General features: G+C 36.9%; 1 protein-coding gene across 4 annotated transcripts in view; it reads left to right on the forward strand.

Annotated features, from left to right (window-relative positions):
• FSTL5 (follistatin like 5) overlaps nucleotides 1-22930 on the forward strand; it is a 693844-nt gene that overhangs the window by 495125 nt on the left and 175789 nt on the right. For all 4 annotated transcript variants that reach the window (XM_055144641.1, XM_004606146.2, XM_055144642.1 and 1 more), the window contains exon 8: nucleotides 5845-5965. In XM_055144641.1, the coding sequence (XP_055000616.1) occupies nucleotides 5845-5965 (121 nt within the window). The remainder of the gene's footprint in view (nucleotides 1-5844; nucleotides 5966-22930) is intronic.

A 22930-nucleotide genomic window follows, 5' to 3' on the forward strand; every position in this document is an offset into this window, starting at 1 on the left:
GCATTAGGACTTTAACTTTGGACCTAATTGCCCCCTAGATACTAAATCTCAATACTATCTTGTAGGTCATTAAGATTTAAAGAGCTGAGTTGGGGATTGAATACAAACATTTAGAATGGAGTGGTTCGTGACATAGAATTTAACAGCAAGTTCACATTTTATTGTATGTAAAGCAGACTATTTTAAATGCACTATTAATAATCTTTTTTTTTTTGCTTTTTTTTTGGGGGGAGTCACACCCCACAATGCACAGGGGTTACTCCTGGCTCATGCACTCAGTAATTACTCCTGGCAGTGCTCAGGGGACCATATGGAATGCTGGGAATCGAACCTGGGCCAGCTGCGTGCAAGGCAAATGCCCTACCCCCTGTGCTATCACTCCAGCCCCTAGTAATCTTTTTAAAAGTTGTCTAATAGATAGACTATAAGGACTTAGTTAAAATTTAAGCAGAGTACCTGATATCTTTTAATGCTCAATAGATATCTGTTTGATAGTATTTTATGTTTGGCGAGAAGATTGATTTTTTTTATTCAAAATGGAAAGAAATATTTGGAATGGCTATTAAAATTATTAGAATTTAATATTGAAGCTTGAGGGAACCTGATGTTGGAAGATCTTTTTTGATTGTCTGTTTTTGTTTTGTTTTGTTTTTAGGCCACACTTGGCTGTGCTCAGGGTTTACTCCTATAAAATGATAAGTAAAGATAATGCTATCCCTTATATCTGTTCAAGTGATTACTCCCTATTGGTGCTTTGAAGAATCATAGACTATACCAATAAAAAGTGTCATTTCCTCCTTCATCCCCAAACTGCACTCTTATCTCTCCTCCAGCCACTCAAATCTTGTGTTTCATTTACCAAAAAAAAAAAAAAAATGAAAAGGAAAGGAATAATCAAAGCTATGTAATAACTCATGTATTCTAATTATGGAAAGGGATTTTTAACTGAAAGGGACTCTATAGTATATAGTATGATATAGTATATTATATTATATAGGTAATAAGACTTTTTAAATTAAAATTCTCAAGTTCAGTGAAGGAATCTTGATTATAGTGGAGAAGGACTGTTTTCTAAGCAACTATCAAAACATGCAGAATAGTTGTTTATTCCCAGTTTTAATGAAATTTATTTATTTATTTTTAATAGAATCACTATGAGAACAGTTACAAAGCTTTCCAGTCTAAGTCTCGGTCATACAATGATCAAACACCCATCCCCTCACCAATGCACACCCTTCACCACCAGGAACCCCAGTCTATTCCCCATCCCACCCACCCCCACCCCACCCTGCCTATGTGGCAGATGATTTCCACTTTACTTTCTCTCTGATTTGATCACATTCAATATTTGGACAAAAGATCCACCATTGTTATTTGGAATTTTCCCGAACATTCAGAACTGTCAAAAAGGTATGAGTAGATAATTTGTTTTCTATTGCTGATATGAAGAGCGTTTTGAATTCCTGGTATTTCAGTAATAAGTCTGGAGGGATTTCTGCCAAAAGCCACTGGGTTCCGAGATTGTTTTGTGTGCCTCTGGGATCATGGCCATTAAGGAGCCAAGAGCCATTTGTTGGCGGCAACTCGGGACTCGTTTGGATAGGGAGAGGGGCCAGTTCCACCCTCCATCCCGTGAGGCCCCCTGTGTTACGTCACTACAGTGTCATAGTTAGCTGTCCAATAGGCTCTGAACAGGTGGCGGCCACCACACTGCTGGGGAGAAAAAGCAGAAGGGACAAACACCCTTCCCCACCTGGGGTGGCACGATGCCATAGTTTAGTGTTCAGTGCAGATGCATTTCTGCCATAAGCCTCTGGTTTCCAAGTCTTGTCTGTGTGCCTCTGTGATCATGGATGTCCAGGGGCCAGGAGCTGATCCTGGGTGGGGCCTTATCTAGGTGTAGAGAGGGGCCGGTTCTACCCCCCATCCTGTGAGTTCCTGTGTGTCACCTCTCTCTCTAGTTTTGGACAAGAGCAGATGCTAGATCATTTATTTTCCATTGCTCAGTTGGTATATCCTACTTCAGAGGAGTAGTCCTGTGGCCACATACCAGAGCCATGCTTGTAGAAGCTCATGGTCACCGGGATTCCATCTGGAGAAGGCGGGGAGACTGCACCTGCTCCATCTGGGGCGTCCTGGAGATATGGGCTCTGTATGGAGCCCGGAGAATTCTCCAGTGTTGTGGTGCCAGCCAGGTTTCTTCACTGCTGAGTGCAGCAGATTTTAGTGAAATTTATAAGGAATGTTTTATAATATGCTTTAAAAATCTCTCTATGCTTGATTTATATGAATATAAACATAATACAAAATGAGATATATTGAGATTTTTACAATGATTTGTTATTCACATATAATGAAGGAATTCATTGGTCTTCATGGTTTGTTCTAATTGTGAAGAGTCTGTTATCTGCCCATATTCTGTATGTTTTTATAGCTTATGGACACTGTATAGTTTACTGTTACACTTCAGGTCATTTACTAATCACTTTCTCAAAGAATTTTAACTTTAAATATTCAGAACTGATATTTTCTGAACTTGATTTCCTATATGTCAACTGACTCGATATACACCTGGGGCCGATTTGATGTTTGGCATTTCTGTTCTGTGTGCTGGTTTTGTTTGTTTGATCTGTTAACAGAAGCTCATGGTAATGCAGGTAGTTTTATCACTCTTTTGTTTGATTTTTGTTAGTTTGTTTTGGGGACCTCAGCTGGCAATGCTCAGGGCATAATCCTGACTCTGAGCCCAGGGATCACTCCTGACTGACAGGGCTCAGGGAACCTTATAGGGTACCAGGTGTCTAACCCATGTTTGCTCTGTGCTAGGAAAGCATCCTACCTGCCTTTCTATTGCTTAGGTCCCCTTATAAATCATTTTTATTACATCAAAATTATGTTAAGCTTCAGATTCCCTGCTACTGTGCAAGTCATGAGGCATTTCCTCAAATTCTATGGAAGTTCCCCTTGGAATCTGCCAAAATATGGTGCAACTAATCTCACATAATGTGATGTTGAAGATCTTTATTTTGTTTGTTGTTAAGGCATTATGATTATTCAGCTAAATAACATGATGACCATATTGCATTTCACCATTGTTTTCACCACTCTTCTTTATCTTCCTTCTTAAAATTAATTTTTTCTCTTTCTCCTTTATAAATTTCTTTTTAATTCTCAAGTAAGATAGTATGTTTAGAACCAAGCTAAATTGAACTATAGTATATTTCATGATTGCAATTAGTATAGAGCATTACTTAGAAACTATTTTTACGAACATTGCACATGACATGAGCTTAGTACAGCCTGAAACATATAAAGTTAGCCTCTCAAATATCATTTAATCATTAATAAATCAAGTATACTGTAAAAAACTAAAGTGCACCGAGGGGCGAGTGCACTTGCGGGCTCTCCGGGCGGCTCTGTCTCACCACCCGCCCGCGTTCGGTGCCCTGGAACCGCCGTGTGTGGACTGGATCGGGATGGCCGGTGGTCAAGGACAGGCGAAGGAAGAACGAGGACCAAAGCTGGTTGCTGATTAGTTACCGTTTATTCAATCTTCCATCTTTCTCATCTCCCACACTCGCAGCTCCGGCCTCTCTCTGGATCAACTGCCTCTCTCCCTGGCTTCTCTGTCTCTTCCTCCTTCTCTCTCCCACCTTGCCTTCTAGGCTACACCCAGCCAGGTAGCAAAATCAACATAAGAAAGCCGTTCCTGAGGGCAGGGCATTCCAAAGCCCTTCCTCACTCTTAAGGTTTTTTTCTTTTCCTTAGTCCAGGAACTTATTAACATCTTAATACTAGTTATTTTTGTATGGACATAGCAAGGGATACATTGAGGCTTGCAAGGCAGCTCTCCTGGCAACATCTTGTCACAGGCTCAGACCACAGCACTCAGGCCAGACTAATCATTCCTCACCCTAGCAGGGTCCAAATCTAGTTATCACTGTTTGGATCATGACAGCATTTGTCCATGATCAAGCTCTTAACTTATAGTTAAGCATTAGGCACTTTGGCCAGGCCCATTTCGATGCCAGGGTAGCACACAACTCACCGCTTGCCCTGGGTCCATCTCGTCCCACGTCGGGGACCCTGCTTTGGGGATGCTAGGAAGTAAGGGCAGCTGAGGCTTAGGTCAAGAGAACAGATGCCCTGGAGGAAAATATCATGTAGAGTCAAATGACTCCCAGGTTACAAAAGCATAACATTTGTTAAGTCTCCCTGTGTCCATACAAAAAGGACTTGCTCTGAATAAACTTTGCAAAGGACTCAAGGAGAAGAGAAAAACATTATTTACAAGTCAACAGAACACTAAGAAAGAAGCTACAAATAAACAAAGAGGAATAGGAGCACTGTAACGGGAGTAACCCAATAAACCTAAACTACCTGAAGCTATGTTATATTACAGTATACCTTAAAAATTCAAGAGGAATAATCAAAATTAGGGTAGAAATTTTTTTAAACAAATCATGCTTATACTGTTACAGCTTAGAAAATGAAGGTATATAATAAAATAATTCAATGAATATTAAATACATATAGTTTGCAACCATAAGATGATTGCAGTGTTGACAAATGCATTGAATCAAAATAAATATATTTCTAATCATAATATTGATATTATATTGATCATTATTTATGTAACATCATTTTATTATATTTTATATATTATATTGATTATCATTATATATTGATCATTACATATTATGTATTGTATTATATATTGTATAATTATATGATTATGTTATATGTTAATTATCATATAGTGTATTATATTATATTATAATGTATTGATTATTGGTATTATATTGATTGCTAATGATATGATATTGATGTAATTATTGATATAATAAGTTAAAAATATATTGCACAATCTTACACTTATGTATGAGCCACACTATTCATTTAAATCTTAAAGTAAATATTAAAAATAACAAATTCAAAATAAAAAACATAACTACTATAAATTCTTATAAAGTAAGCCTAACTAGTTACCAAGTTTATGACAGAAAAAAACACTTTTACAAAAAATAAGAGTTACACTAGAGGTACCTGTCTCATAGATCCCACGGTGCTCTCCTAGCAGTACTAAACTAGGTGATGGAGTCCTAATGCTTCAGTGCTGGGATCTGGGGGTGCGGTGCTGGGGACCACTAGAGACATACCCAGTGGCGCTTCAGTGGCCATCAGGTCTATACTGGTGGTGCTATGGAGAGGACTGCAAGCCAAGGAGCATCACATGCAGTCGTTAGTACTTTAAGCCTTGTCCCTGACTTATAAAAGGAGATGGGGGAAAGCTTTAAGATTTTCAGTATTATATACTTAAAATTTACTAGTTATATCTCAGGAGACTGAGTGCAAGAGCATCCGTATATTTTTATTCTTATTCATTTGATCTAGAAAAAGGAAAAAGTATATCATTTTTGAATTGCATTTGAAGTTATATTGTCTTTTGGCTTAAGCCTTAGGAAATCTCTTCTCGCCTTGTTCCTAATTGTATTCATTTCCTCTCACTATATTTCCAGCCTCATTTTTTCTGACCTACCATTATACTTGACATACCATTGTACTTGACAAATGCTTTGGACATTCTGTCTGGACTTTCTTCTTGTTCTTTTTAAATAAAATTTTAAATGAAATAAATGCTAAAAACTACACTTACAGTGAGTGAAACAGCCTGTCTTGAGATCATGGCAATTTCAGGTCTTCTGAAATCATCAGATTAACAATAACTTTGTATTTTAAGAAAAAATATTTTAGTCTATTTGCTTCTGTATCACATCTTTAAAAATAAATTGTTAAAATATGTTTTTAAATACAGAAATCTTATGTTTCTTTATTTTTCTATAGGACTTTGGAGATGATGGGTCCTTATACATAACTAAGGTTACCACAACTCACATGGGCAATTATACTTGCTATGCAGATGGCTATGAACACGTTTATCAGACTCACATCTTCCAAGTGAATGGTAAGAAAAATATAGTCTGCTTGTAAGTGCTTGTGTTCCCCTATCACAGTCAAATTGGTAATAAGACTTTAAGTTATTTCATTATTTGGGGACTTAATCTAAGATATAAAACTTTTTTAACTAAATAAACAAGTGCCCAAGGGACAGTTCAGTGGGCAAGACACTTTCCTTAGACTTGAACATTCAGGGGTCTGTCCCCAGGACTCCGTATACACCACCTGATATGACATCGGGAGTGATCTCTGACTGCAGACCTGAGGGGAAACCTGAGCACTGCTAGGGACGGCCCCCAAATAAAACAAAATTAGTGCCCAAATAGATAAACACTATAAATTTGATTACTTTCTCATCATACAATATACTAAATGGAATATTGAAACATTTTAATTAAATTGTATTTTTAGCTTTACAATATAAATAATTAAGCACTCCTCTACATTTTAGAAAGAGGAAAATAGATGCACATTTATGAGCATGGGGAGTCTGTCAATCACTAAAGCAGATGTGATGCTAGTCGAGCTCATAGTGACGTACCACACCATCCTGGAAGTGTTTGGGGACAACTGGTGCCATTCCTCATAGTGCTCAGGGTTCTCATGAATTAGACCAGATGTGCTTGGGAGGTTCTCAGGGAGGTTCTCGGATTAAAACATGGAAAAGGGGCCTGACAATAGTAGCCCCCGTGCTATCTCCCTGGCTTCTGATGTTTTTGATATAGACCTTTCTCAGGGATTAAAATTGATTTCTTCATTTTTTAAAAAATACTGTTTGATAAAATATTTGCATGGTGCATAATTCTAAATATTTGTCACTTTCTACTAACTTCTCAGTTTATTTGTGACAATAATTTTTTCTGACCCTTAGATTTCTGTGCTATTTGTAGTAATTTCCCTTCTGCTTTTTTTTTTTAACCTTTATTTCTGTTTGATACTAGCTAGGGGCTCATCAATACTCGTCATTATTTTGAAGAATTAGCTGTTAGTTTCATTGATCTATAATATTGTGTTTTTATTTCCTTTTTGTTCATTTATACATACTTTTAATCATTTATTCCTACAGGAGTTCAGTTTCTTTTGTTAATTTTCTATCTGTTCATTTTCTAGCTCCTAAAGATACATGATCAGATAATTGTTATTGTTTGATCTTTGCCCCATCCTGTGATAAACCTACATTGCTATAGGTTTCTTAGTATGTTTAGTACTGATTTTTCTTTGTCTTACATATTCTGATAGGTCATATTTTTATTCTAATTTGTTTTTTTATATATATATATATATATATATATATATATATATTTTTGCTTGTTGGGTCACACCCAGCGATGCTCAGGGGTTACTCCTGGCTTTGCACTCAGGAATTACTCCTGGCGGTGCTTGGGGGACCATATGGGATGCCAGGGATCGAACCCGGGTTGGCCGCGTGCAAGGCAAATGCCCTACCTGCTGTGCTATCGCTCCGGCCCCCTTGTTTTTATATTTTGAATTATTTTGGTTTGGGGGTCATACCCAGAAGTGCTCAGGGATTATTCCTAGAATTATAATCAGGGATCACGCTCTGTGCTGCTCAGGCACCATTTGCAGTACTGGAGATTGAGCCAGGTCAGCGCATGAAGTGCAGGTGCCTTGATGTCTGCACCATCTCTGCAGCACCTATGCACTCTCTCTCCAGCCTTCTCCAGCCCCTCCAAATTTATTATTTAAGTATCTTGTGGATTTTTTTGTTGCCTCAATAATTCTTCAGTCATCTGAAAGTCTTCAAATTAGTCTGAAAACATGTTTGAATCTATTTTTTATGCGATCTGATCTGAAAATGTTCTTGATCTGATTCCATTCAACTAAGCCATTTTACCAGTGTGCCACATGCATTACCTAAAGGGTACTACACGTTCCGCATTGTTTTTTAAGTCGAGAGTCCTGCAAAGGTTTATTTAGCCTACTCCTTCAAGTAACTCAGGTGAGGATAATGTCTTCTTCCCGATTTTCTAGCCAAAGGACCTACCAAATAATGAGGTAAAAAAAGTCCTTTAGTTGTATACTTTTTGCTGTCAGTTTTTTTTTTCATGCCTGACAATATTTGTTTTAAATACTGTGATTGTTCTTCATAATATAAGACAGTATAAATGCTCTGGTGCATATATTGTTATTGATGTCGGTGGTGCCCACGGGTGGCTCACGTGAGTCGGGAGGAAAAGACAGTCACTTTCTCCCGATTCACCTCTGCCACCCAGGACCCAGGGTTACTGGGTTCTTGTCTTGCTCGAAGAAAAGAACTTCAGGCATAAACAAACAGTGAAGTATAACATTTTATTTGAAGGGTTTTTGAAGGGAAGGAGGAAGAGAAAGTGGGAGAGAGTGGAGAGTAAAAGAGAAAGAGTAAAGTACTCAAGAGAGAATGCGGGTTTCTCCGAGGACAGAGAGAGCCCCTACACATATGCCAGCATTTGATAGGAAAGCATGAAAGCACACATCTCAAGAGAGGAGATGTGGGCAACGCATGTGCTCAGGAACCACATGTGTGGGCAACACATGTACTTAGCACACGGACACAAGCAGCACGTGGTCTCTGGCAGCATATGTGCACATTTCCTTTGTTCAAGATGGCTTTTATATATGGGGTTGTCTTGATCCAGAAAATCTGGAGTCTTCTTGGGTCTGGATCATATTTTAATCAGATTAAGGGAGAGGTCCAAGAGTTTGAGGAACTTCATGGGAAGGGGTCCAACCTCCTCAGGGTGGGCTGAAGGTCTTATCAGGTCTGTTTTCTGTATCCACAGGGTGGATCGGTCTTAGGATTTTCCTCCCAGAAGGTCTGTGGACCTGAGGAAATGGGAGTGCTTCAGAAGCACTGTGATGGGTATTACTCAATAAAACTAAACTTCTTGGGGAGGAGAAGGGACAAACCAATGTTATCCAACACTCTGCATGGCTTTTGTTTATTTGTCTGTTTGACCCTGTTGCTTCTGGGCTGGTTTAAGTGTTGTAGGATCAAGCATCTTATTCAGAACAACCCCACCCTCCCTTACATTTGAAGAGGAAGTTCTGGGCTTTGGAAATCTCTCCCAGATTGCAGTGCATTGTTACTCCATGGTGGAATCTCCCTAGGTCATCAGTCTATCTGGGTGCACAGAGGTTTTTTTGTTGTTGTTTTTGTTGTTGTTGTTTTTTTTTTTTGCTATGAAAACTCTATTAGTTCCGGGTTTCAGATTAGGGTATATGAGAGTGATTCAAGATTTGGTATAGGCTTTTACCATAGTCCTAGGAGAAGGCAAACCCAAATCATCCCATATTCCAGTCTTCTTAATCTCTTCATTGTTTATCTGTTAATGTCAATTTCTTTTGGGCTTCATTTATATAAATTGCAAACAGGATGTTTGGTGGTTTAAAGATCAGTGAGTGGTCTGTGGTCTACCTGCATCAGAATCACATGAAGAAATAATAGTAGCAAATATAGAGTCGTGGGTGTCACAAACACTCTGAAAGTTTTATTCTAAATCTGTGTCATGACAGCCAGCTCAGGTAACTATGATACCGGATAAAGCATCACAACCCTCCTAAGTGGCTCTTCTCCAATTTTTCCATTTCTTATTTATGTCTGATTTTGGGTTCTCACATGAAGAAATCATTTGCTAGCTTCTAGCTTCTAAATTCAGAGAGTAGTTTTAGAAGTTAAAATCTTGAGTCAAAATGCACTTACAGTTCACAGGTGTCGCCCGTAGTAACTATATACAGAGATGTGCAACTTGAAGAAAATACAGCTTCCCTATTTCATGCTCTTCTGTGAATAAACTGCTCTCTTTTTAACTTCAGTTTTTCTGAATATGTAATATAGAACTAGAAGAATAGTGAGATCTCACAAAGAATGCTCATCTTTTTTCTCCCCAGCAGTCTTAGCATTATAAAATAATTAAGAAAAATTCAATATTAGTAGTATTGCCTATGTTGTGCTATAAACCTTGTCTCCATTAAGAATGAAGATGCTAAAATATGTATTTAAAAGCAGTCCTTTCCATTTCTGCTAGCTACTTTTAGTCTGTTCAAACTTTCTGTGTGTGTGTTTATATGCATTAGCAGGATTTGAAAATAGAAGTGATAATGCCATGGTAAACATTGGTTGAGAGAGGAAAGAGAGAGAAAAAGAGAGAGACAGACCGACAGACAGATTGACAGGCAGAGACAGAGAGAGAGGAGAGACAGAGCAGAGATAGAGAGCTGTGCTGGAGAGTGATGTATGGTATGTGATGCAGTTTATAACAATGTAGATATGATCTTTTATGATGCTATGAATGAGTAAGCCAAGATGAAAGACAGACTAAGAGAAAAAGTGAAATTACAGTAGTCAATCTCAAACAATTGTATTCAAAAGGTCTTTGGGAGATGAATAGTTAACCTGTTGAAATGCAATTAAGAAGACTGGGAACAGATGTGCCAGGGGAGAAATTGAGGAAATCCTCTTTTCATTGCTGGAATTTATTTAGAGAAATGGGGAATACCAGTGCCTCAAAAAAAGGATTTTGTGAGATTTTTTATATTTTGAGAGGAGGAAAATGATTAGTGTGGAATACTTATCTTACAGAAAAGGAAAGTAATAAAAGTAGCAGCGATAGTTTGTTGAGCAGATCTCTGCATGCTTTGAGGTACTAAATATTCGTGTATGTCCCTGAGATTGAAGTTTTCTATAAACTGGCAAATAGGGAAAAATGGCATTTGGATTTGAGAAGCACTTTTAATTTTCCCAGGTGAATAAGTCAGAGAGAGATAAGAAAGAGGTGTTTAAGGAAGTTTACAGGAGAGGAATTACAGTGATGGTATTAAGTAAACACTAGTTAAGGAAATAAATGAAGCCATGTACAAATTATAAATTGACTATGTTTCCAGACTGGTTAGATAACACTAGAATGGGATACTACAGAGAAAGAAATGAAGTATCTTTGCTTAGAGTATTTTTAAGGCATCTGCAATTTATGTTTATAAGAAATACTTTTAATTAAGTCATCTATACAAAAGGATGCATAGACCACTTACATTTGAAAGGTGTTTTAAGTAGGCCAGCTGTTCTTCTGAGTATAACTTGTCAGTTCTTTCCTTAATGAAAAAGGACTAATGAGGTATAGAATAGCATTAGTTCCTCAAATATAATAATAATGGATTCAAAATTTATTTTACAGTGTTTTTGTTAATGAAGTAAATCTAATCCGAGGAATATTTTCAATATTTATATCTAAATGTACAGGAGAAAAAGTCAAGTATATGTTGTATTACATATGTATTAGTAAGAGATGGTCTTAAACTGCATGAAATGGTATCCGGATTAAGGTTTGACGATCTACTTTTCTTAACTTTAATGTACACCCAGATGAGCAGGTTTAAGATAGCGCCTCCATAATATCATCAATATCTGATGTTTCTTCTATTGTCCTTAAGTCATAGTTTTCATTCACAATGTCATCACATTTTCTAAATTGCAATGGACATTGCAAGTCATAATCATTTTACAAAAATTGAAAAGGAGAAGATTGGGGCTGGAGCCATAGCACAGTGGGTAGGACATTTGCCTTGTACATGGCCAACCCAGATTCGATTCCCAGCATCCCTTGTGGTGCCCTGAGCACTGCCAGGAGTGATTCCTGAGTGCAGTGCCAAGAGTAACCCCTGTGCATCACCAGGTATGACTCAAAAATAAATAAATTAATTAATTAATTTAAAAGAAGGAGATCACAAAGAAGTATAACTTCGGGGGATTTGGAGAGCACTTTATTTAATGACCTTTAATAGAAATACCAACAATAACTTCCATGGATCCTCCTTTAATGCATGGATTATAGAACATGTTTCTTTAACCTTGGTGTAGTGTCATTAACAAACACTAATGAGAGGGAAAGGAGAATGGGAAGCATTAAGGGCTGTGCAGTGTGGCTCGAGTGGGAGAGGACATATGGGTCTTACATATGTGAGGTCCTTGGTTCTATCTGTATCAACCCATGGTCCTCAGCATCCCTGGGCATAGAGTGTGCCCTCATTCTCACCTCCACCACAATAAAGAAAAAATAAATAAATACACAGAAGTAACTTACCATCTTTGTAACAAGGTGACTAATATGCCAAAATGTTTTGAAAACTTTAAACAAAATAATGACTCTTTACATAAACTATATGAAAATGATAAATTTAGCTAGAAAGGAAACCTTATCTTTTATACAATTACTTTTTTTGTTTTATATATTGTGGGCCAAATGTGAGAGGTGCTCAGGGCTTACTCCTGTCTCAGTGCTCAGGGATCACTCCTGGTATATCACTGGTGGTGCCAGGGATCAAACATGAGTAGGCTTTGTGACTAAGAAAAGCCGTACCCACTTCATTATTTCTCTGGCCCTAAACAGATAATTAAATATTTTTATGTCCTTTTGGCTGTACACTATTTTATATTTAGCATGACTTTAAATGTGTTTTGTTATAAATAAGTATAGTAAACTTGAAATTATTCTGAATATTGTTATAGGTGAATAATCAAAGGACAGTTTGAAATGAACTGTGACATTTAGAAAAATGCATGAAAATGTAAGAAAATGCAAATAAGCTAGTCAGTAGCGCATTTATGGACCCAATAAATCTCTAAAACTAGTTTAATTCATTTTTATACTCAGCTACTTTACGGAAAAGGTTAAGAATATCTTTACAGAAACAGAGCTTGCAGAGAACTTAAAATATTTATTTTAACAATTTGTCAATTAGTAATAAAAATAAAATATTTCATTGATCATTATAAAAAAACTCTGAAAATACCATGCTATTGAAATTTGTTAAAGAGTATTTGTGAAGTGCAAAGACTATTTAAATATCCCTTGGTGCTAGTCAAATAAAAATCTATTAATAGCCCTGCTCCTTTTAAACAATGCAAAATTAGATTATTGAAATATGAAAATGCTCTCTGTCCTTGTCAGAAGAAACACTGTGTATAAATCAAAGGCGCTTGACTCTACCAGTGGAATTCATTTCATGCTTTTCTTTTCCTTTGTACATAAAGCAAATTGTCTTTAGATCATCAGCTTATGAGACAAAATGTTCAAAATTTTAAGTGATTCGATGTTTACTCTACCCTCTGGGTCAAAAGCCTGTCCAGATTCACAATAGACCCATATGCATGTCATTATTTCTCTCTAATTCATATTGCTTAAGCCCTTGCACTTAATATCAGGTGGACATTTTTTTCCTACTCATGTCAGATTTTCTGAAAATGATTTCTGATTCCTTTGGTTGCCTATATAAGAATGCCACGATTTTTCTTGTTCAAAGTTTGGAAGCATTTGAAAAGAAGCCAGAGCTAGACACAGAGACATCAAAACAGTTTCTCCTTTAATACAAAGCTCTTTAGAGAAAATGGTTAAGACTGGGACAATGGATTACTTCTTACACTGCAGCATTTAACTTCATTCAACTACTGCTAACTTCCCATATCACTAATTTGCAAGTGAGAATAAAACCTTCCTGCAAACAATGAAATGTAGATAAGTAGAAAATGAGAGCCCTAATTACTGCTGCTGTCTGCTACCAGTTCATAAAGGATGAGAGAGAGAATCAGAGAGGCAGAGAGGTACAGAGACAGAGACACAGAGACAGAACACAGAGACAGAGAGAGACAAGAAGAACCTCCTAAAAGGTTGCTGAGACCAAATGATTCGATTTGTGGTGCTAGACAGAGAGCAACAGCCGCTTATTTTAAATCTGAATTCTCAAGTGATACCCACACCTATAGCTTCGGAGATCTGAGGTAGCATGCTCTATTTGAAGAAACCCTCCTAAATTCTCATGACAGAATTGTGGAACTGCTACTGCCCTAGCCATTTTATTCTCGAGAAAAATAAAAATAGATCAAAAGGGAATATGTCATTTGCCCCTTCATTGTCTCCAGTTTTATTATCTTAATTTTTACTTGGAATTAAGCAGAAGACCTAAAGGTGATAGCAGCCGTGTCAGATCTCCGCCTTCCCCTTCTGGACACTATGCTCACACTGACTGCTCGCTCCACAATGCACTCAGACCTTATTAGTTCTAGTGGATGTCCCCTGATAACTTGCAACGACAGAAGCCTCTGCCACTCTTCCTAGGACTTTCCATGACACATGAGCTCCATCAGCTGAACTAAAGGGAAATTAATGCCACTGGGGTCATCCTTCAGCCAATTAAGGACTTGTCAGTATGTTGTCACAAAGCTTCCACTCCCAGTGGGAAGATTCTGAAGTGCCATTTTGCATGGTTCTTTAGAGGGTCCACACCTGAATACAGCACATTTTGATGGTGGTAATGACATGCTAACCCTCACCTTTATGCCCTCCTTTTCTTCTTTCTTTCCTCCCCTTCCTTCCTTCCTTCCTTCCTTCCTTCCTTCCTTCCTTCCTTCCTTCCTTCCTTCCTTCCTTCCTTCCTTCCTTCCTTCCCTCCCTCCCTCCCTCCCTCCCTCCCTCCCTCCCTCCCTCCCTCCCTCCTTTCCTTCCTTCCTTCCTTCCTTCCTTCCTTCCTTCCTTCCTTCCTTCCTTCCTTCCTTCCTTCCTTCCTTCCTTCCTGTCTTTTATTCTCTGCTCCCAGCCTTATTTCCTTTTCTTGTAGTTCCCTGATATTTGGGCTGTAAGTCTTCAATCTCTGCCTTCCCCCAGTTTAGTCACAAATTGTAATGGGTGCTATGTTTGGTAACAGTTTCTTTATGAGCTTCTCAAATCTCAAATCTCGATCTCCTGGGAATACAGACACCAATATTCAGATCCGGAGCAGCATGTGTCCGTTAGATAAGTCAGTCTAGGAGCTAGTGAGGGTACCCTGTGATTCTGGCTGTGCTGGAGTCGGGTCGGTTGCCCACTGCTGCCTATTGAGCATCTTTATCATCTCATTATCTCATAAGGCTTTGAAATATGATAGAGCAGTGTAGTAATTCACTAATTCCAAACTTGAAAATTTCCCTTCTGTTATTTTCCATGCTAAATTATGTCCAGTTACACTGTTCAGCAGAGTTCTTTGGGGTTCTGCAACTTAATTAAATCATAACATCAAGATAATCCATTATGCAAGAGGATAGAAATACCCAGACTTTAATATGCAACCCAATTATCAAATTCCCTGAGAGAAATAAGCCTTCAGAGATTAAAGTTCCAAAGAAATTAGTCCAAAGTAATTACTATCCAAAATTAAATTCCTCAGCCCCTATGACACAAAGTCTAACTATGTAGTTCAAAAGTTTAAATTACACGTGAAGTCCAAATGCTTATTTCTTCCTAATATCTTTCATGAAAAATAAAATCTATGAAAAATTGCAGCAACTAGAGTACCTACAGCACCTAATTCTTAAGCTAATTCTACCTAGCTTGAAGTGTCCTGTTGTGTAATTTGATACAGATTTTCACATCATAATTTTTATTTATTTTCTTGGCATTCTACCTTTTGTTGGATTGAATTATTTTGAGAATCTATTTTATCTTTACTATTAGCATATTAGCATTAACACTTGTCTAATTCTTAGTTATAACTATAAGTTATTTTTCTAGTGTGTAATTTAACTTCTTATCAGCACTCTTTAACTATTTTGCCAGTTTACATGTAAATTAGGAACCTTAAAACATCTATTTTAGTACTCCCCTTTTTCACATTGGTTCTTTATTCGCTTTCTTGACATTTTACTTTTTGTTGGATTGACTTATTTTGTTTTCAAATAGTTGTACACTCGCCACCATTAGTTCTTATATATGCATGTAAATTATATCATCCCATAAATCATTATTTATTCTTTTCTTTAATCTTGGTGCAATATTTTTAAAAAATAATAAAACTGAGCACTGGCTATTATGTAACAGTAGGCTTTTCTTATGGAAAGTTAACCCTAAAAGACCATCTTCTGTATCGAAAGCCATTGTGTAATTTGATACAGATTTTCACATTGGTTTTTTACATGCCATGTATGAGAGGAATTATTCTCTTTTCTGGCCTTCACTTCTTACTGATTTCATTCTGCATAATCCCACAGTTTCCTTTAGTTCCATCTATCTATTGACAAACTGAATGATTTTGTTTTCACTCCAACACCTTACAGATGTTCTAATTGTCTTTTGTACAATGTATATGTCTAGTCTGAAGTCCATGGTATTTCTAGTATTTCTTTTTCCATTCTTCTAGCTGTATTTAAAAACATTTTCCATTGGGTTTCAGCAATTCAGTTATAATATGTGTTTTTGTTTTCTCAGATTTTTCCTGCAAGGATTGTTTAACTTCTTGGGTTTAGGGTATATATACATTAGCTCCAAAATTTAGAAAAGCAAACAAAATATTGGCATCATTTTCAAATAGTTGTATACTCTTTCTCCACCATTATTACATATGCATGTGAATGATATCTTCACATAAATCATTATTCTTTTTTTAAAATTTTGTCACAATATTTTTAAAAATAATAAAACCAAACATGGGCTATCATATAACAGTAGGCTTTATTTTTTATTTATTTACTTTTTAATTCATTTATTGAATCACTGTGAGAACAGTTTCAAAACTTTTGGGTTTAAGTCTCAGTTATACAATGATGAAACACCCGTCCCTTCACCAGTGCACATTTTCCACCACCAAAAATCCCAGTATAACCCCCATCTCACACCCTTTCCCTGCCTGTGTGGCAGATGATTTCCACATTACTCTCTCTCTACTTTGGTTGCATTTGATATTTCAACACCAAATCCCCCATTATTATTTGGGATTTTCCTCCAACACTCAGACCTGCCAAAAATGCAACATTGGACAATTTGTTTTCTATTGCTGATTATAAATAGCATATGATGTCTTGCAGCAGCTATAGCGGCTATGCAGTTTTGGAGTTCTGAAATTTTAATAATTAAATCTGGAGGGATTTCTACCAAAAGCTTCTGGGTTCCCCTGTCTCTGTGATCATAGCCATTAAGCAGCCTGATCAGTAGCCGGAGGCATGGTTTGTGGGTGGTGACTGGGGGTCTCATTGGGGCAGGGGAGGAAAAAGGCACGCTCCACCCCCATTCTGTAAGGCCCCTGCCGGCCAATACCTGACTGTCTAATGGCCTCCTAAAGATGGTGGCCACCGAGCCGCCAGGGGGAATAGGCGAAGGGACGGCACCTTTTCCTACCTGGGGTGGCCCGATGCCAGTAGTAACCTGATGTGAAGTCCTGACGCATTTCTGCCAAAAGCCACTGGGTTCCTAGTTTCACTTGTTTGTCGGTGGGATCAAGGCCGTTAAGCAGCTTGATCAGTAACTGGAGGGCAACAGTAGGCTTTATTTATGGAAAGTTAACCCTAAAAGACCCTCTTCTGTTCCTAAAGCCCTGTAATGGACTTTGGGTAGCTAATTTAAAACTGTGCACTTGACTCTACTAATTAAAAGCTGTGACCTTATAACTAGTGCTCTGAAAAACTAATAAAAATAATATAAATTACTCTGCAATTTTTATAAAAGCATACAGACAAATGAATCAACAAACGAACCAAAGGACACAAAAGCGCTGCTTGCAATCCTAGTTGACAAATTCACCAAAAGATTTTTTACTGATAAAAAACAAAAGACCTTAATTTAAATACTAGACCAAAGATCACTTCTTATCATTTCAATTTGAAACTGTGACATCCTGTACATAAGGTGACCTGTTCCTAAGGTCTGTATTTGTTATATAGAGCTCTGTATGCAGAAACATACTTGTGAAGGGGAAAAAAAATACCATTATCCAGCAGGAACAATTTAAACATTTATTACCACTTAAAGCCTAAAGTTGGCTGGGGACAGGGATAGGGGATGCACAGAGAGGTAATATGAGATAATTCAATAGGTTATGTGTTTTCTTGCATATACCAATCCTGCTTTGATCCCCAGAACCCCATATTGTCTCTGGATCTCACCAGTAGTGATCCCTGAGGTGACACATCAAGGCAGCAGCATATAAAAATTACTACAGTCATTCAAAATTATTTCATTTCTCCTAATGTTATATCAACCCCAGTATATTACTCTTCAATTTCTCAAAGATTTCTAGACCGTCAGATGTCACTGACCTTTTGATCTTGTCTCCAGAGCCATTTGAAAGATGCAAGCAGTGAGCAGTGACCAAAATATCAGCATCACAGAACAATCTGTGCTGAGAATGTGGTTAAGTTTTATGGCGACTTTGTCCTTGTTATAATTATATGTGCTCCCCAAGTCCTAGGAAAACTGGACAACTCCAGACTTTAGCACACAGAAATAGAGCCACTATCACTAATTTCAGATTGCCAAGGAAGCAGAACAGAATGCATCCTCTCTGCTGGCTACACCCAGCATGTAAGAAAGAACAAGCTGAATTTAGCCAGTCTTTCTCAAAATGTACCAGGAGATACTCTGCCTCGGCTCCCACCTGCGACCTTAGGAAGGGCTAAGGAGACAAACAGAACTCTTTATGAGTCTCATAAGATAGTATGTGGTATTTTAATAGGAGCAAAGCTGTGAGGCACATGACACATTCTCAGATAATACTGTTTTGTACTTGCAAACTTAGACCTAAGTTCATTCAACCAGAATTATTTTATGATATAAAAATGAATGCACTCAAGTACTTTTATGTTAAGTAAATGCACTGAATCTTGTGCTTCACGGCAATAAAATTATTTTTCTTTATAAAATTATAATCTGATTACATCAGCATGCATACTTAAGTTACAGTCACATAGTTTATTGCAGTACTTTATTGGAGAGCATAGAATAAATATTTTTCACAGATCACCTCTGGATATACAAATACTAGGTAATGTTGCAAAACATTTATGAGGTGGCCAGCACTTAAAAAACAGTATAATGACTAATTAATGTAATGACACTTGTATAACAAGAGAGTCGAAGGAAGGTTAATGTGATAATGAGGCTTATTTGATCTTAAAGATTTAACATGAGGGCACTCTCAAGATAACTTAATTAGATTTTAAGCACCTTTTACAATTTGCATGTGTGCTTGCAAATCCATACGTTCTAAAAATAAATTTTACCTCATTCAAATTAATGAATTTACTTAATCTCTTCCTGTGTTGTTTTTCTACTATTGGTAGTGTTATTATTTTCTTGCCTTTTTAAAAATGTCATGTGAATCATTTCTACTGCTTACATAGCTTTTATTCAAAATGCCATCTTAGTTTTAAATTGAAAGCAATAGCTTAGTACAGTTTAGGCAACAGTTAGTTAATCTTTCTGTCAGTTAGTATACCTTATCATGTCATGTAACATATTAATAAATGTGATTTCATGATTTCATACCATTGTCATTCTAAAAATTTACCAAATAGAAAGAACGTTTGAAAACTGAACTTTGGGTCCAGAAAGACAGTACAGCAGGCAAGGCACCTACCTTGCATGCCGCCAACCCAGCACCCAAACCAGCACCATTTACAGTTGACCAGGCCCCTCAGGCAATGTTCTTCAAGCATAGAGCCAGGACATATAACTCCTGCTTGTAGAGCCTTAAGGTTTCAGACAAATCCAAAATTTTGTGTGTAATGTGCAATATAACTCAAAAAAATCCTTCCAGGGAGACATCCTCTTTCACTACAGTAGCTACTTAATAACAAGATTGCCACTCAAGTAAATAAAAATCATAGGTATAAATTTGGGATAAAGGTGTGGTCATAAAATTTGCAATTTCCCCTCAAAAATTCTGCAGAGTGACTTTAGCATACTGCTTGATTTTGATAAAGTGCATAAAAATATCAAGCTATTATTATTAATTATAATGAATATGAGGACTGAGGAGGTATTCCAAACAAAAGTGAGAAATCAGTATGGATTATTTTATTGTAACAAAGAAATTTGAGAAGTATTTTAATTGCAGATCAATTTTCCAGCTAAATTTTTGTTTAAATTAGCTGACAGGGCATGAGTAGTTCAGCTGTCTCCTAGTATCTGTATACGCTCTGTGACAAAGGTCCTTGTGTCTGTTAATAGTTTGTCATCTGTTAATCCCCCATCACATAAGAGATTAAAGATAGAAAAGATATCATTTGCTATGATTAGTAGTGAACTCTCACTTTTCATAGATAATGTATGCTACTAAATATGAAAAGTGTATTTTTGAGCTAGTTAATATATTTGTTTAAGATAACTAATTATTTTAAAATTAAGAAAGTAAAAAATAAGAAAAACGTCTCATGAGAGTACCATTCCTGACACCTATTTCTCATCTTCCTCAGAAATACTACTCTGTCATGATGCTTAGGTATGATAAGTATAATAGCAGTTATTATAGAGAATGTGACTATTTTGAAACAACATAAATAAAATGATATTAAAACATTTGTAAAATATGAATGATAACAAACCATATAGTAATTACTTTTTAATAACACTATATGCGTATAACTTTTGAAAATAAATATCTTAGAGTAATATATAATTATGTCAAGGAAATAAATAGTGGTTAATTGAAAGTGTGATTTTAAGAAGAAAGTATATTTGAACAAACTATGTTTTTTAAAAATTTATTAAGTATCAGAAATATATGGTAAATAGTAGTGCCATCTATTGATAAAACTGAAAAATACAGGGTTTTTTTATGTAAGGAAAATCAAGATTTTATAGGAATATTCCCTGAATATGTCATTTATTACTAGGATTTTTTTAAACAAAATATTGTAATGTCACATAAAACTCAGAAACTTCTTAAATATAAAATAGGTGTGAACGTACTATTCATAAAATAATTTTTTGATAATGGATATGACTGTGAAACTCATTTATTTGAAAGCACTACACTTAATCATTCTGTACAAGAAAATTAAATTTAGGCATTCAGAGAGATAATAGAGACACTTGCCTTCATGTGGCCAGCCATGTTTCACACTTCAGTACCACATAGTCTTCGCATCTCTGGCTGGTGCTCTTGCAGCCCTAAAGCTCTGGACCACTTCTGGGGGAGGGGAGAAGGTAATACGTGGCACCACATAGCTCAAGAAGCATCACATCTTTGGGCATTCACACTGCACCAACAGCCAGGCTGTCTGAGATTCACTGGGAAGGAATGAATTGGAAGCCCTCCCCTAAAAACATAGTTAATACTAAGTACTTTCCATTAAAAAGTTACTCAAAAGAATCATTTATATAAATGATGGTTCAGTACCTTCAAAGAGTATTTCATTCTGATGTAGATAGAATTCTAAGATGATCATTTACCACCCTATTATGACTACTTTAATATATTTATTATTTTGAATTGTGGCTTGATTGTATCTGATAATGGACTATATACTTTCTGACCAAATAAACAGGGTGACAGAAAAATATCTTTGTGGTTTAGTAGAGTCTGAGTTTTCAGAAAGCACAAAACACCCTATAGTTTAATTACGATATTAGACTGCAGAGAAGAATGGATCAGAAAACCTTGGTGCTATACATTGTTCCTTATGTCTTCATCAGATTATGTTTTAGTGGACACATGTCAGAGCATCAGCAGGCAAAGCAAAGAAAGCAGTGTGGTTGACAAGGGCTGAAGGTTCGTCATCATTATGTAGTTCAGTACATTTTTCCCACCTCCATAAAATAACTGTGCACCAATTAGCAGTCACTTGACATTCAACCTCAATACTCCAGCCCTAGCAACCACTAATCTGCTTTCGGTTTCTATGGTTTTTCCTATTCCCACACTGTATATCTCATGTCTTTTCACGTCGTCTCTGTGAAATTCAAGTTCTTGACTCAGGCAGGAAGACAATAAACTAATAAAATCTGTTTTAGTCACTCAACACAGTTGACTTGTGTAAGGGTAGGTTCTTTGAACAAACTTGTAATGCAGAAACTGCTACAATGATCAGAAAGACATTTTGTTGCAGAAAACATTTGTTTCATGATATATGTCCTACATAATGTATGTAACAATATCATAGATGTTAATTGATATATGATATATATAATATATCTGATATATAAAACATATCTATATCAGAATCCATGAGGAATTAGTAATATTTGCTAGTTGTTTCCAGGAGGAGAAATAGTAAACTAGATAACTGACAAGAATATGTTTCAAAGTCTAGTTCTGTACCTTTTATATTTCCCATTAATTTTTCTTCATACCTCCTTGTTAGGATAATCAGAGGTTTCTTTTTGTTTGTTTGTTTGTTTTTGGGTCATACCTGGCAATGCACAGGAGTTACTCCTGGCTCATGCAGTCAGGAATTACTCCTAGCAGTGCTCGGGGGACCCTATAGGATGCTGGGAATCGAACCCGGGTCGGCTGCTTGCAAGGCAAATGCCCTCCCCGCTGTGCTATTGCTCCAGCCCCCTTAATCAGAGGTTTCTAATCCATACTGATTTATTGTTTCTGTTAAGATGTCCTTGTTATCAAAATCATCTTGATTAAAACTGTTATTGACACCTTTCTTAATTTTCTCAGTATAGAATAAATAATTAAGTATAGAATGAATAATTAGTGTCCTGTTGGGGCTGGAGCAACAGTACAGCGTGTAGGGTGTTTGCCTTGCATGAAGCTGACCGGGTTTGATTCCTAGCATCCCATATGGTCCCCCGAGCACTGCCAGGAATAATTCCTTAGTCCTAGTGCAAAGCTAGGATGGACTCTTGTGCATAGCTGGGTATGACCCAAAAAACAAAAATATATAATAATAAATTTATTGTTTGATAGCACAGATAGCACAGTGTGTAGGGTGTTTGCCTTGCACACAGCCAAACCAGGTTCAGTTCCTCCATCCCTCTCAGAGAGCCCGGCAAGCTACCAAAAGGATTCTGCCTGCATGGCAGAGCCTGGCAAGCTCCCCATGGTGTATTTGATATGCCCAAAACAGTAACAACAAGTCTCACAATGGAGACATTACTGTGCCTGCTCAAGCAAATCGGTGAACAACAGGATGACAGTGCTACAGTGCTAACGTATTATTTATTCAAATAATGAAATTAAAAGTGAGACTGAATAATTTGTGCAGAAAAATGGGAAGAACAGA

The sequence above is a fragment of the Sorex araneus genome, chromosome 7 (genome assembly GCF_027595985.1).
Source record: "Sorex araneus isolate mSorAra2 chromosome 7, mSorAra2.pri, whole genome shotgun sequence".
Lineage (NCBI taxonomy): Eukaryota > Metazoa > Chordata > Mammalia > Eulipotyphla > Soricidae > Sorex > Sorex araneus.